Here is a 15,345-nt window from a genome sequence, read left to right as displayed (position 1 = left end):
TTCACGTAGCAATTTAAGTGTAACAAAGTGTGTGGCAGCTGGTCTGGGTTGCCACAGAGTTGGGATGTGTGTTTCTGGCATGGAAACCTGCCTTGGGAACTAGATAGGTAGACAGATTGCTGCAAGGCTCAGAGAGAGACCTTTGGCAGTGTGATATGGCATGAAGCAGAGTGGGCGAGACACTTTGCTGACTGAGATTAAGATATCTATCAGATATCATGGGGCACTGTGTTGCCATACTTAGAGGGGATAAAAGACAAAAATATTTTTTTTAATTTTTTATATTTTTACAACAGAGCAATGAGAGGTTACTATACTTTGCTCTCATTTCAGTACTAGGTTTATTATTTACTTTTGTTCACAGTAAATAAAACACAAATTTTATAAGACCAAATGGATTATGGATTAGATTTTATTTTTTTGACAATCCATAATACAGCAATCAAGTAATAAATCAAACAAGAAATACAGAAATTATAAGAGATCAACATGGTCATTTTCCATCACAGGCCAAATTGAGTTCTTTGAAAATTTTGTTGACACATGCTATCATTCCAGGTAACTTTTGATTTTAAATGTATGTAAGGTAAAAATTTACTTTTAATATTTAGAATGCATTGGCTTTTCTCTAGGAAAAGTTGAAGTAAGCAAAATTGTACCACTTAATAGAAAGAAAACTGCAGCTATAATTGCCAAGGCCATGGCACTTCCAATTTCCTGTGTGTCTGGCTGGGAAGGCACATTAAAAGATGGTGGGAATACTATTCCCTCCTGTAGTATGATGGATATATAGTTAAACAATACGGCAAGGCAAAGAAAACTGCTAGCAATGATGTTCAGAATTCCAGATAGACCAAATGGATTGTAAGTGGTATTTGTACGTACTCTTCCTCCGCACACATTCCAAAGGGAAATAATGGTGGTGGCTTTCCCAACCAGTCCAAGAAAACTAGCAACCAGTAGCAATTGTTGGGTCACTCGGATATCCAAAGGAATGAAGGTATCATGGTAGTTGTATCGGTGACATATTCTGATGTTGCTAAAGTTGTCATTATGCTGGAAAGTACAGACTCTCCACATGCCAACAAATGCTGTAGTAGGCTTAAAGACCTCAGGGTCTTGGAAGTGCCACACTCGCCACTGAGGTAAGCCTATGGAGATACAGCAAATTATCCAAGCCAATGTGGTCAAAGCAAAGCCTCCCATTTGGCTATTGTATCGTTTTTTGATCAACATGATGGTCACAGTGGATAGTCAGCAACTGTAAAGAAATACAGGTCAGGATGAGGATGAGTTCTCAGACCTCAGACAGTTTACTCAGGGGAATGGTACCAGGTACAAAAGAGTTATGTTTGATAAAGTTGTCCTTAGATCTGGAGATCTGCTACTGGGAATGTGGTTTGAGAAATCTAAGGCCCCTGTGGCAATTATGTCCAAACAGTTTGATAATCCACTAGTCCTATAACATGCACACATCTGATATTTAGATAAGTCACAATGGCATTTGGTCACAATTACCTAGCCATCAAAATGGTTATCCCAGTATATATAATTCTACAAATGCAAGATACTTGAAATTCAAGAATTGAATAAATTATTCATGCTGCATCCATTCTTTTAAAAATATGGCAACATTAAAAATGACAAATGGTATTATAGAGTCAATGTGGGATGTTTTGGGCTCAGTATTTTTATTTAGTATAATTTTTGAGACATAATGTTCTATAGATCTGGCTGGCCTGCAAATGTCCCCTCAGCCAGTCTCTGAATTTCTGGAAATCCTGCTGAATTTTGCACCCAAGGGCTTGTATTAGATTCATGAGACTTTACATTAGATCACTAACAAGTTATTTTCAAGGGTAAACAATATTTAGCATGTGAGAGAAGCTTGTTTTCTCTTTTTCATGTTGACTAGTTTCTCAGGATAACAAAGTATCAAACTTTGCTTACTCATTCATTCATCTTGGGCATCTGCACTAACTCCAAACTTTGCTTACTAAGAATACCACTGTATGAATAAATATGCATATATAAAAATTTGTGTTGATGTATTATATAGTCATTCTTTTCATAGATAGTAAGACATTCAAATGCAGGGATATATGATGTCAAGTTCTTATCAAATGTATTTTGGAATTTCTCTTCACAAAACAGTTGTACCCTTTTACATACCCAGTAGCAAACTTGGAAGTTTTAACCTTCTTTATAACGTCCTTCACATTGACTGTGTGCAATGCAGCAACTGAAAGATAGTAAATGAATGGAAACTCATAAAATGATTGAAAATTAACTTATTTTGGTATATGCAATATAATATATATTATACTTTATCTGAAAGCAATGCATTTCACTGAAATACTTAAAATGTGTCAAATCCTATAAAAATTTGTGGACATAGATAATGTTCACAATTAAGCAATTATAAAATACCCAGATGCTGTAAATTTGACATTCATATTTTGATGATTAGTTTTGATTTTCTACTTGAAACAATTTAAGACTCATCTGGATTGGGATTCTTAGTTGAGGGATTGTCTAGAATTGGCTGACCTATAGGACTGCCTGTGAGGGACTATCTTGATTATGTTACTTGAATTAAGAAGACCTTCCTAGTGAGGGTAACACCTTCACTAGGGTTGTAGGAAGGGGATAATGAGATATATGTTTGTAAAAAGGCATCTGAGTATTAGAGGAATGAATGAATTCCTTGCTCGTCTTCTCAACTGTGAATATCATGTGCCTACATGCTTCAAATTATTGTCACCTTCACTATAAAGTCATCACTTCATATGCACCCTTCGTTATGCCCTGAAGAAGAACTTTGAGGCTGTATTTCAAGGTGTTCCAACAAGAACTCAGGTCCCTGAAGTTCACTATTTTAGAATAAAAAATGCTAAGGCATCTTAACTTTCATTGATCAAGAAGTAGCATTTTGAGGAAACGTGTTTAGCTTTAAATAAGCCTTTATAAATTACATAGATAGCACTTGTTCCATGACTTTTACATTATACTTAATAAAGATGATCTCTTCATTAGTAAATTTTTACATTTCAAACACAGGACAAGTCACTAGGGCATATATTTAAAATATTAAAGCAGACCTGGCCTCCAGGTTCTCCCAGCATTCCTCAGTACCTACCTGTTACAGGAGATGAGTAAGTACTCCACCTTCTACAATCAACTTTCCAACCTAGAGGCTGAACTGCCTTTCCCTTAGAATCTCTTCCTTATAGAACCCAGACACTTTAGTTACATGCCTTTTTTTAACCTTTGTATCCTGGTTGCTGAACTTTGTACCCCTCTCTCCCTTCTCCCACCCCTCTCCACATAGTACAGAATCATGGCTATGGATTCTTCCAAATGTGTCTTCCTTTGGATGTGCTCTCTCACATTTCTATAATAAACTTTCTCCTCTACCATACCTAGGATCACCTACTGTGATTTCCTAGACCTGTTATTTATTTATTTATTTTGCTAATAATCCTAAATGAATCAAATACTCCATAGTTATGCTGATATGTTGAGACTTCAAAATGGTGTTACAGAATCTTACAAGGTACAATAAGGAACAGGCCTGTGCATGTGAATGAGATTAAAAGAACCAGAAAGACTGCTCAGAACATTATAGTATGAAGGATAATATCCTCTATGCCAAGGATTTGTAGTTCACAAAAATAGCTTTCACAAACAACACCATTGTAGGGCAAACTATCAGCCATAGGGAGAACAACAGGACAAGTAAACGTCAAAATTAAAAATTCAAATATGGGGGTTGGGGATTTGGCTCAGTGGTAGAGCACTTGCCTAGCAAGCGCAAGGCCCTGGGTTCGGTCCCCAGCTCCAGAAAAAAAAAAGTTCAAATATGGTCTCTGTTGAGAATATTAACCTTTTCACACATGTTTTGTTTTAATGACATGATGAAATTGAACCAGGGTAACACAAAGATCTCTGTTAGATTTCAGCTATGAGCAATACACCTCGGGGAACTACTCAAGAGGAGCCCAGTTTTGTTTGTGTTATAGTTTCAAATACTTCAGTTGATATACTTAGATTCTTCAACATATGGGCATGAAAAGTTAGAATGTGAGAGCAGGTAATAATAGTAATTTAAATCACAGTGGACAGGAAAGAGAGACACATAAGTGACCAGGGAAGAGGTACAATCTTTAAAGGCAAACCTTATAGTAATTCTTCCATCTACATGCCATCTTCTTTCGTATCTAGAACCTCTTTTAAAAGCACCACTGGATAGAGGAACACATGTGGCAATACAGATTACGCTAGGGACCATTATGTTACATGAATTAAGTCAATCAAATAATCTCAAATACTCGAATCTTATTAAGCAAGTCTCTAGGAGCTCAAATTCATCAAGTCATAACACATAATGGTGGTTGCTACATGCCAAGTCAGACATTCAATAGGACAAAATTTTAGTTGGAAAAGTTCATAAACATTACCGATAATTTAATTACACAACAGTGAATGGTCTTTATGATGTGAAACTGTAACTATATCTTTAAAATGGTCAGTGGTTAATATTGATGAGTGTATTCATTAACCTCATTATTCAGAGGGTAAAATAACGATGAGTAGAAGCTTTACTAACCAGAAATACTGTCTTCCAGTGAACTAGCTGATAGTGGTAGATTATGTGGCAGGTCAATCAGCTATAGAGGCCAGTGGAGCTGACAAGGAAAGGGATCCTCTCACTTGTCCTTTGAGGTTCCTTCACCATCAGCTCTGAGCTCTGGCATATTATGGCTTCTTCTAGTTCTGAGAGTTCTATTGTGTCATCAAATTCCAAGACTCAATGACCTCACTGTCCTGTGTTTTGTCATCAGTATTTTAATGACTTGACACTTGATGTTGTGGAGGAAACTGGCATTTTCTTTGTTGTCTTTTTTCATGTGCAAACATTTCAGGGTTTTAGTATGGTGCGTGTTTATTAGTGGGACTCTCTGCTCATAAACTGACAGACCCAACCTTGTATGTCATCACTTTCTCTTTTTCCCTCTTTGAGAAATAATTTCTATCCTCTGTCATTGTCATGAATAGATGCAGTTGCTAAACAAGGAGGTCTAAACATCAGAAGAATGAGCCTGGCTAATTTCTCAGAGGTGTATGTATAGATCAAAATACATATACAGACAATGCGATTATAGGTGCAAAGAAAGGCAAAACTTTTTAAAACATATAGAAAACCATTCTGATTATAGGTCAGATTACTTTAGAGCAACTCTGTATTGCATGGAAATGCACAAAAATAAAGTTTCCCACATTGCTTAACAAAAAGAAGTTGCTATAAATGGGTCACTATGGGGATGGTGAGATGGCCAAAGCTTAAAAGTAATTGCCTCTCTTCTAGAGGATGCAACTGTGGTTTCAGACATCCATGTCACAACTGGGCTCCCTGTGGAGATTTTTTACATACACACACACACACACACACACACACACACACACACACACACACACACACACTCATCTGTATCTCCATTACAAGGAAATCCAGGACTCTCCTCTACCCTTAGTGGACACAAGAAAGCAGTTGATGCAAAAAAACATTCATGTTTTATAGAGAGAGAGAATGTGATAGACAATGGCGTGGGATAAGTAGAAATATAATATTTTCTTTATTTTCTTAATGATTTTTGAAACAGTCCTATTATATAGTTCCCAGACATTTTGATAATTTATTGCTATTTAATTGGATATATTTCTTTATTTATATTTCAAATGTTATTCGCTTTCCTGGTTTCCTCTCCATAAGCCCCCTATTTTCTCCATAAGCCCCCTATTTTCTCCATAAGGGTGCTCTCCCCCCATCCATACCCCATTACAACCCCCTCCGACATTCCCCTACAATGGGGGTCCAACCTTGACAGACAAGGGCTTCCCCTTCCACTGGTGCCCCAACAAGACTATTCTCTGCTACATATGCAGTTGGAGGCCTGGGTGAGTCCATGTATAGTTTTTCGGTAGTGGTTTAGTCCCTAGAAGCTCTGGTTGGTTGGCATTGTTGCTCTTATGGAGTTACAAACCTCTTCAGCTCTTTCAACCCTTTCTCTAATTCCCCCAAAGGGGGTCCCATTCTTAGTTTAGTGGTTTGCTTCTAGCATTCACCTCTGTATTTGACATGCTCTGGTTGTGTCTCTCAGGAAAGATCTATATCTGGTTCTAAGCACTTCTTAGCTTCATCAATCTTATCAACTTTTCGTGGATATATATATATATATATATATATATATATATATATATATATATATATATATATATGCCACATATTGGGTAGGCTCTGGATGGCCATTCCTTAACGCTCTGCTCTAACCTTTGCCTCAATATCCCCTCCTATGGATATTTTTGTTCACCCTTTTAAGAAGAAGTGGAAGCATCTACATTTTGGTCATCCTTCTTCTTGACTTTGCTGTGGTCTGTGGATTGCATCTTAGGTAAATTGAGTTTTTGGGCTAATATCAAGTTATCAATGAGTGCATACAAAGTGTGTTTTTTTGTGATTGGGTTACCACACTCAGGATGATATTTCCTAGTTTACTCCATTTGCCTATGAATTTCAGGAAGTTATTGTTTTTGATTGCTGAGTAGTACTCCATTGTGTAGATGTACCACATTTTAAAATCCATTCCTCTGTTGAAGGATATCTGTGGTTCTTTACAGCGTCTGGCTATTATAAATAAAGCTGCTATGAACATAGTGGAGCATGTTTCTTTGTTGTATGTTGGAGAGTCTTTTGGGCATATACCCAGTAGAGGTATAGCTGGGCCCTCAGTTAGTGTAATGTCCAATTTTCTGAGGAACCTCCAGACAGATTCCACAGTGGTTGTACCAGTTTGCAAGCCCATCAACAATGGAGGAGTGTTCCTCTTTCTCCATATCCTCACCAGAATGTGTTGTCACCTGAGTTTTAGATCTTAGCCATTCTGACTGGTGGGAGGTGGAATCTCAGTGCTGTTTTGATTTCCCTTTCCCTGATGACTAAGTATGTTAAACATTTCTTTAGGTGGCTTTTCAGTCATTCAATATTCCTCAGCTTAGAATTTTTTGTTTAGCTCTGTACCCCAGTTTTTAATAGGGTTATTGAGCTCTCTTGAAGCTAACTTCTTCAGTTCTTTGTATATTTTGGGTATTAATCCTATATTAGATAGAGGATTGATAAAGATCTTTTCCCAATCTGTTGGTTGCCATTTTGTCCTAGTGACAGTGTCCTTTGCTTTACAAAAGTATGATGTTTTATGAAGTCCCATTTTTCGATTCTTGATCTTAGAGCATAAATCATTGGTGTTTTGCTAAGGAAATTTTCCTCAGTGCCCATGTATTTGAGACTCTCCCCACTTTTTTCTATTAGTTTGAGTGTCTCTGGTTTTATGTGCAGGTCTTTGATCTTCTTGGACTTAAGCTTTGTACAGGGTGATAACAATAGATCAATTTGCATTCTTCTACATGTTGACCTCCAGTTGAAACAGCACCTTTGTTGAAAAGGCTATCTTTTTATCAGTGGATGCCTTTAGTTCCCTTGTCCATAGGTGAATGGGTTCATTTCTGGGTCTTCAATTCTATTCCACTGATCTGTCTGTCTATGTACCCATACCATAAAGATTTTTATGACTATTGCTGTGTAATACTGCTTAAGGTCAGGAATGGTGATTCCCCCTGAGGTTCTTTTATTGTTGACTACAGTTTTTGCTATCCTAGGTGTTTTGTTATTCCAAATGAATTTGCAAATTGCTCGTTCTATCTCTATAAAGAATTGAGTTGGAATTTTGATGGAGATTGCATTGAATCTGTAGATTGCTTTTGGCAAAATGTGCATTTTTACTATATTAATCCTGCCAATCAATTAGCATGAGATATCTTTCCATCTTCTGAGATTTTGTTAAATTTCTTTCTTCAGAGACTTGTCATACAGAACTTTCACTTGCTTGGTTAAAGTCACACCAAGATATTTTGCATTATTTGGGACTATTATGAAGGGTGTCATTTCCCTAATTTCTTTCTCCTTTGAGTAGAGGAAGACTACTGATTCATTTGAGTTAATTTTATACCCAGACACTTTGCTGAAGTTTTTATCAGATTTAGTAGTTCTCTGGTGGAACTTTTGGGATCACTTAACCATATTACCATATCCTCTACAAATAGTGATATTTTGACACCTTCCCTTCCAATTTATATCCCTTTGACCTCCTTTTATTGTCTGATTACTCTGGCTAGGACTTCGAGGACTATATTGAATAAGTAGGGAGAGTGGGCAGCCTTGTCTAGTCCCTTATTTTAGTGGGATTGATTCAAGTTTCTCTCCATTTAGTTTGATGTTACCTACTGGTTTGCTGTATATTGCTATTGCTATGTTTAGCTATAGGCCTTGACTTCCTGATTTTTCCAGGACTTTTATCATGAAGGGGTGTTGAATTGTTTCAAATGCATTCTCAGCATCTAATGATCATGTAGTTTTTATCTTTGAGTTTGTTTATATAGTAGATTACGTTGATGGATTTCCTTATAGTGAACCATCCCTGCATAACTGGAATGAAGCCTACTTGATCATGCTGCATGATTGTGTTGATATGTTCTTGGATTCAGTTTGCAAGAATTTTATTGAGTATTTTTTTGTCAATATTCATAAGGGCAATTGGTCTGAAGTTCTCTTTGTTCAGTCTTTGTGTAGTTTAGGTATAAGAATAATTGTTGCTTCATAGAAGGGATTTGGCAGTGCTCTGTCCATTACTTTTTGTGCAATAATTTGGACAGTATTGGTATAAGGTCTTTTATGAAAGTCTGATAGAGTTCTGCACTAAGCCAATTTGGTCCTGGGCTCTTTTTGGTTGGGAGACTTTTAATAACTGCTTCCATTTCTTTAGGAGTTATGGGGTTGTTTATATGGTTTATCTGTTCCTGATTTAACTTTGGTACATGGTATCTGTCTAGAAAATTGTCCATTTCCTCGAGATTTTCCAGTTTTTTAAAAATAGGCTTATATAGTAGGATCTGATGTTTTTTTTTTAATTCCCTCAGATTCTGTTGTTATGCCTCCCTTTTCATTTATGATTTTGTTAGTTTGGATATTCTCTCTGTACCCTCTGGTTAGGCTGGCTAAGGGTTTATCTATCATGTTGATTTTCCCAAAGAATCAGCTCATGGTTCTGTCGATTCTTTGTATACTCCTTTTTGTTTCCACTTGGTTATTTTCAGCCCTGACTTTGATTGTTTCCTGCCTTCTACTCATCTCATGTATTTGTTTCTTTTTGTTCCAGAGCTTCTAAATGTGCTGTAAAGCTGCTGATCTATGTTCTCTCCTGTTTCTTTTTGGAGTCACTCAGAGCTATGAATATTCCTCTTAGCACTGCTTTCATCCTGTCCCATAAGTTTGGATATGTCATGTTTCATTTTCATTAAATTCTAAGAAGTCTTTAATTTCTTTATTTCTTTCTTGAACAAGTTGTCATTGAGTAGAAACATGTTCAACTTTCATGTATATGTTGGCATTCTGTCGTTATTTTTGTTATTGAAGGCCAGCCTTAGTCCATGGTGATCTGATAGGATGCATGGGATTATTTCTATCTTCCTACATCAGTTGAGGCCTGTTTTGTGCACAATTCTATGCTTAATTTTGGAGAAGGTACCATGAGGTGCTGAGAAGAAGGTTTATTATTTTATTTTAGGATGGAATGTTCTATAAATATATGTTAAACCATTTGGTTCATAACTTCAGTTAGTTTCTCTATGTCTCTGTTTAATTTCTGTTTCCATGATCTGTCCATTGATGAGAGTGGGGTGTTGAAATCTCCTACTTTTATTGTGTGAGGTGCAATGTGTGATTTGAGCTTTACTAAAGTTTCTTGTATTTGGACCATAGATATTTAAGATTGAGAGTTCATCTTGGTGTATTTTTCCTTTGATGAATAAGAAGTGTCCTTCCTTATCTTTTTTTAATGACTTTTGGTTTAAAGACATTTTTGTTTGATATTAGAATGGCTACCCCAGCTTGTTTCTTCAGATCATTTGCTTGGAAAGTTTTTGTATAGACTTTTACTCTGAGGTAGTCCCTTTATTTATATCTGAGGTGTGTTTCCTGTATGCAAAAAAATGCTGGGTCCTCTTTTTGTATCCAGTCTGTTTGTCTATGTCTTTTTATTGAGGGATTGACTCCATTGATGTTGAGAGATATTAAGGAATAGTGATGGTAATTTCCTGTTATTTTCATTGTAAGAGGTGGTATGATGTTTTTGTGTTTCTTCTTTTTGTTTCACTGTGAGGAGATTACATTCTTGCTTTCTGTATGGCATAGTTTCTCTCCTTATGTGGAGTTTTCCATCTATTATTATTTATAGGACTGGATTTGTAGAAAGATATTGCATAAATTTGGTTTTGTCATGGAATATATTTGTTTCTCCATCTATGTTAATTGAGAATTTTGCTGGATATAGTAGACTAGGCTGGCATTTGTGTTCTCTTAGGTTCTGTGTTTACTGTAGGCAGCAGAATGCAGGGTCCTCGTTGCATATCCAGTTTGTTAATCTATGTCTTTTTATTGGGGAATTGAGGACATTGATGTTGAGAGATATTAAGGAATAGTGATTATTGCTTCCTGTTATATTCATATTTGGATATGAGGTTATGTTTGTGTACTTTTCTTCTCTTTGTTTTGTTGCCAAGATGATTAGTTTCTTGCTTCTTCTAGGGTATAGCTTGCCTCCTTATGTTGGGCTTTACCCTTTATTATCCTTTGTAGTGCTGGATTTGTAGAGAGATATTGTGTAAATTTGGTTTTGTTATGGAATATCTTGGTTTCTCCATCTATGTCAATTGAGAGTTTTGCAGGAGACAGTAACCTGGGCTGGCATTTGTGTTCTGTTATGGTCTGTATGACATTCGTCCAGGGCCTTCTGGGTTTCATAGTCTCCGGAGAAGTCTGATGTAATTCTTATAGGTCTGCCTTTTTATGTTACTTGATCTTTTTCCCTTACTGCTTTCAATATTCTTTCTTTATTTTGTGCATTTGGTTTTTGACTATTATGTGACAGGAGGAGTTTCTTTTCTAGTCCAATCTATTTGGAGTTCTGTAGGCTTCTTTATGTTGATGGCCATCACTTTCTATAGGTTAGGGAAGTATTCTTCTATGATTTTGTTGAAGATATTTACTGGCCCTTTAAGTTGGAATCTTCACTCCCTTCTATGCCTATTATCCTTAGGTTTGACCTTCTCATTGTATCCTGGATTTCCTGGATCTTTTGCACTAGGAGTCTAGGAGTCTTTTGCATTTCACATTATCTTTGACAGTTGTGTCGATGTTTTCTATGGCATCTTCTTCCCCTGAGATTCTCTCTTCTATCTCTTGTATTCTATTGGTGATGCTTGCATCTGTGATTCCTGATCTCTTCCTTAGGTATTCTATCTGTAGGGTTTTCCCCCTCTGTGCTTTCCTTTTTGTTTCTATTTCCATTTTTAAATCCTGGATGGTATTGTTCATTTCCTTCAACTGTTTGGTTGTGTTTTCCTGTAATTCTTTCAGGGATTTTTGTGTTTCCTCTTTAAGGGCTTCTACTTCTTTACTTGTGTTGTCGTACATTTCTTTTTTTTTCTTTTATTAACTTGAGTATTTCTTATTTAAATTTCGAGTGTTATTCCCTTTCCCGGTTTATGGGCCAACATCTCCCTAACCCCTCCCCTCCCCTTCTTTATGGGTGTTCCCCTCCCCATCCCCCCCATTGTCACCCTCCCCTCAACAATCACGTTCACTGGGGGTTCAGTCTTAGCAGGATTCAGGGCTTCCCCTTACACTGCTGATCTTACTAGGATATTCAATGCTATCTATAAGGTCAGAGTCCAGGTTCAGTCCATGTATAGTCTTTAGGTAGTGGCTTAGTCCCTGGAAGCTCTGGTTGCTTGGCATTGTTGTTCATATGGGGTCTCGAGCCCCTTCAAGCTCTTCCAGTTCTTTCTCTGATTCCTTCAACAGGGGTCGTGTTCTCAGTTCAGTGGTTTGCTCCTGGCATTCCCCTCTGTATTTGCTATATTCTGGCTGCGTATCTCAAGAGAGATCTACATCCGGCTCCTGTCTGCCTGTACTTCTTTGCTTCATCCATCTTGTCTAATTAGGTAGCTGTATAAGTATGGGTCACATGTGGGGTAGGCTCTGAATGGGTGTTCCTTCTGTATCTGTTTTAATCTTTGCCTCCCTATTCCCTGCCAAGGGTATTCTTGTTCCGCTTTTAAAGAAGGTGTGAAGCATTCACATTTTGATCATCCGTCTTGAGTTTCATTTGCTCTAGGCATCTAGGGTAATTCAAGCATTTGGGCTAATAGCCACTTATTAATGAATGCATACCATGTGTCTTTTTCTGTGATTGGGTTACCTCACTCAGGATGATATTTTCCAGTTACTACCATTTCCCTACGAATTTCATAAAGTCGTTGTTTTTGATAGCTGAGTAATATTCCATTGTGTAGATGTACAACATTTTCTGTATTCATTCCTCTGTTGAAGGGCATCTGGGTTCTTTCCAGCTTCTGGCTATTATAAATACGGCAGCTATGAACATAGTGGAGCACGTGTCTTTCTAAAATGTTGGGGCATTTTTTGGGTATATGCCCAAGAGTGGTATAGCTGGATCCTCAGGCAGTTCAATGTCCAATTTTCTGAGGAACATCCAGACTGAATTCTAGATTGGTTGTACCAGTCTACAATCCCACCAACAAGGAGGAGTGTTCCTCTTTCTCCACATCCTCGCCAGCATTTGCTGTCACCTCAGTTTTTGAACTTAGCCATTCTCACTGATGTGAGGTGAAATTTCAGGGTTGTTTTGATTTGCATTTCCCTTATGACTGAAGATGTTGAACACTTCTTTAGGTGTTTCTCAGCCATTAGGCATTCCTCAGCTGTGAATTCTTTGTTTAGCTCTGAACCCCATTTTTAATAGGGTTATTTGTCTCCCTGCAGTCTACCTTCTTGAGTTCTTTGTATATTTTGGATATAAGGCCTCTATCTGTTGTAGAATTGGTAAAGATCTTTTCCCAATCTGTTGGTTGCCGTTTTGTCCTAACCACCGTGTCCTTTGCCTTACAGAAACTTTGCAGTTTTATGAGATCCCATTTGTCGATTCTTGATCTTAGAGCATAAGTCATTGGTGTTTTGTTCAGGAAATTTTTTCCAGTGCCCATGTGTTCGAGATGCTGCCCTAGTTTTTCTTCTATTAGTTTGAGTGTATCTGGTTTGATGTGATGGTCCTTGATCCACTTGGGCTTAAGCTTTGTACAGGGTGATAAGCATTCTTCTACATGTTGACCTCCAGTTGAACCAGCACCATTTGCTGAAAATGCTATCTTTTTTCCATTTGATGGTTTTGGCTCCTTTGTCAAAAATCAAGTGACCATTGGTGTGTGGGTTCATTTCTGGGACTTCAGTTCTGTTTCATTGTTCTATCTGTCTGTCTCTGTACCAATACCATGCAGTTTTTATCACTATTGCTCTGTAATACTGCTTGAGTTCAGGGATAGTGATTCCCCCTGAATTCTTTTTATTGTTGAGGATAGTTTTAGCTATCCTGGGTTTTTTGTTATTCCAGATGAATTTGCAAATTGTTCTGTCTAACTCTTTGAAGAAATGGATTGGTATTTTGATGGGGACTGCATTGAATCTGTAGATCGCTTTTGGTAAAATGGCCATTTTTACTATATTAATCCTGCCAATCCATGACCATGGGAGATCTTTCCATCTTCTGAGGTCTCTTCAATTTCTTTCTTCAGAGACTTGAAGTTCTTATTGTACAGATCTTTTACTTGCTTGGTTAAAGTCACACCGAGGTACTTTATATTATTTGGGTCTATTATGAAGGGTGCCATTTCCCTATTTTCTTTCTCAGTTTGTTTCTCTTTTGTGTAGAGGAAGGCTAATGATTTATTTGAGTTAATTTTATACCCAGCCACTTTGCTGAAGTTGTTTATCAGCTTTAGTAGTTCTCTGGTGGAACTTTTGGGATCAGTTAAATATACAATCTTATCATCTGCAAATAGTGATATTTTGACTTATTTTCCGATCTATATCCCCTTAACCTACTTTTGTTGTCTGATTGCTCTGGATAGAACTTCAAGAACTATATTGAATAAGTAGGGAGAGAGTGGGCAGCCTTGTCTAGTCCCTGATTTTAGTGGGATTGGTTCATGTTTCTCTCCATTTAGTTTAATGTTAGCAACTGGTTTGGTGTATATGGCTTTCATTATGTTTAGGTATGGGCCTTGAATTCCTATTCTTTCCAGGACTTTTATCATGAAGGGGTTTTGAACTTTGTCAAATGCTTTCTCAGCATCTAATGAAATGATCATGTGGTTTTGTCCTTCATTTTGTTTATATAATGGATCACGTTGATGGTTTCCCGTATATTAAACCATCCCTGCATGCCTGGGATGAAGCCTACTTGATCATGGTGGATGATTGTTTTGATGTGCTCTTGGATTCGGTTCACCAGAATTTTGAGTATTTTTGCGTCGATATTCATAAGGGAAATTGGTCTGAAGTTCTCTTTCTTTGTTGTGTCTTTGTGTGGTTTAGGTATAAGAGTAATTGTGGCTTCATAGAAGGAATTCGGTAGTGCTCCATCTGTTTCAATTTTGTGGAATAGTTTGGATAATATTGGTATGAGGTCTTCTATGAAGGTGTGATAGAATTCTGCACTAAACCCGTCTGGACCTGGGCTCTTTTTGGTTGGGAGACCTTTAATGACTGCTTCTATTTCCTTAGGAGTTATGGGGTTGTTTAACTGGTTTATCTGTTCCTGATTTAACTTCGGTACTTGGTATCTGTCTAGGTAATTGTCCATTTCCTGCAGATTTTCACGTTTTATTTAATATAGGCTTTTATACTAAGATCTGATGATTTTTTGAATTTCCTCTGATTCTGTAGTTATGTCTCACTTTTCATTTCTGATTTTGTTAATTTGGACACACTCTCAGTGTCCTCTCGTTAGTCTGGCTAAGGGTTTATCTATCCTGTTGCTTTTCTCAAAGAACCAACTTTTGGTTCTGTTGATTCTTTCTATGATCCTTTTTGTCTCTACTTGGTTGATTTCAGCTCTGAGTTTGATTATTTCCTGCCTTCTACTCCTCCTGAGTGTCTTTGCTTCTTTTGTTCTAGCGCTTGTAGGTGTGCTGTCAAGCTGCTGACATATGCTCTCTCCTGTTTCTTTCTGCAGGAACTCAGAGCTATGAGTTTTCCTCTTAGCACACCTTTCGTTGTGTCCCATAAGTTTCGGTATGTTGTATCTTCATTTTCATTAAATTCTAAGAAGTCTTTAAGTTCTTTCTTTACTTCTTCCTTGACCAGTTTATTGTTGA

The 15,345-nt window shown here is 37.2% G+C and overlaps 1 protein-coding gene across 2 annotated transcripts in view; it reads right to left on the bottom strand.

Annotated features, from left to right (window-relative positions):
- Nucleotides 1-394: 394 nt before the first annotated feature.
- The window catches only part of Cldn34b4 (claudin 34B4), a 33,066-nt gene continuing 18,115 nt past the window's right edge, over nt 395-15,345 (bottom strand). Inside the window, exons 1-3 of one of the 2 annotated variants that reach the window (XM_002730241.6) lie at nt 4,610-4,795; nt 2,173-2,242; nt 395-1,261 (exon numbers count right to left, since the gene is read on the bottom strand). In XM_002730241.6, coding sequence (XP_002730287.1) covers nt 601-1,236 — 636 coding nt within the window. In that variant the 5' untranslated portion in view covers nt 1,237-1,261; nt 2,173-2,242; nt 4,610-4,795 and the 3' untranslated portion in view covers nt 395-600. Of the gene's footprint in view, nt 1,262-2,172; nt 2,243-4,609; nt 4,796-15,345 lie in introns of those variants that run through there. The other variant, XM_006256957.5, reaches the window with a different exon arrangement.

Source organism: Rattus norvegicus, chromosome X (assembly GCF_036323735.1).
Source record: "Rattus norvegicus strain BN/NHsdMcwi chromosome X, GRCr8, whole genome shotgun sequence".
Lineage (NCBI taxonomy): Eukaryota > Metazoa > Chordata > Mammalia > Rodentia > Muridae > Rattus > Rattus norvegicus.
This window is presented reverse-complemented; position numbering and strand designations above follow the sequence as displayed.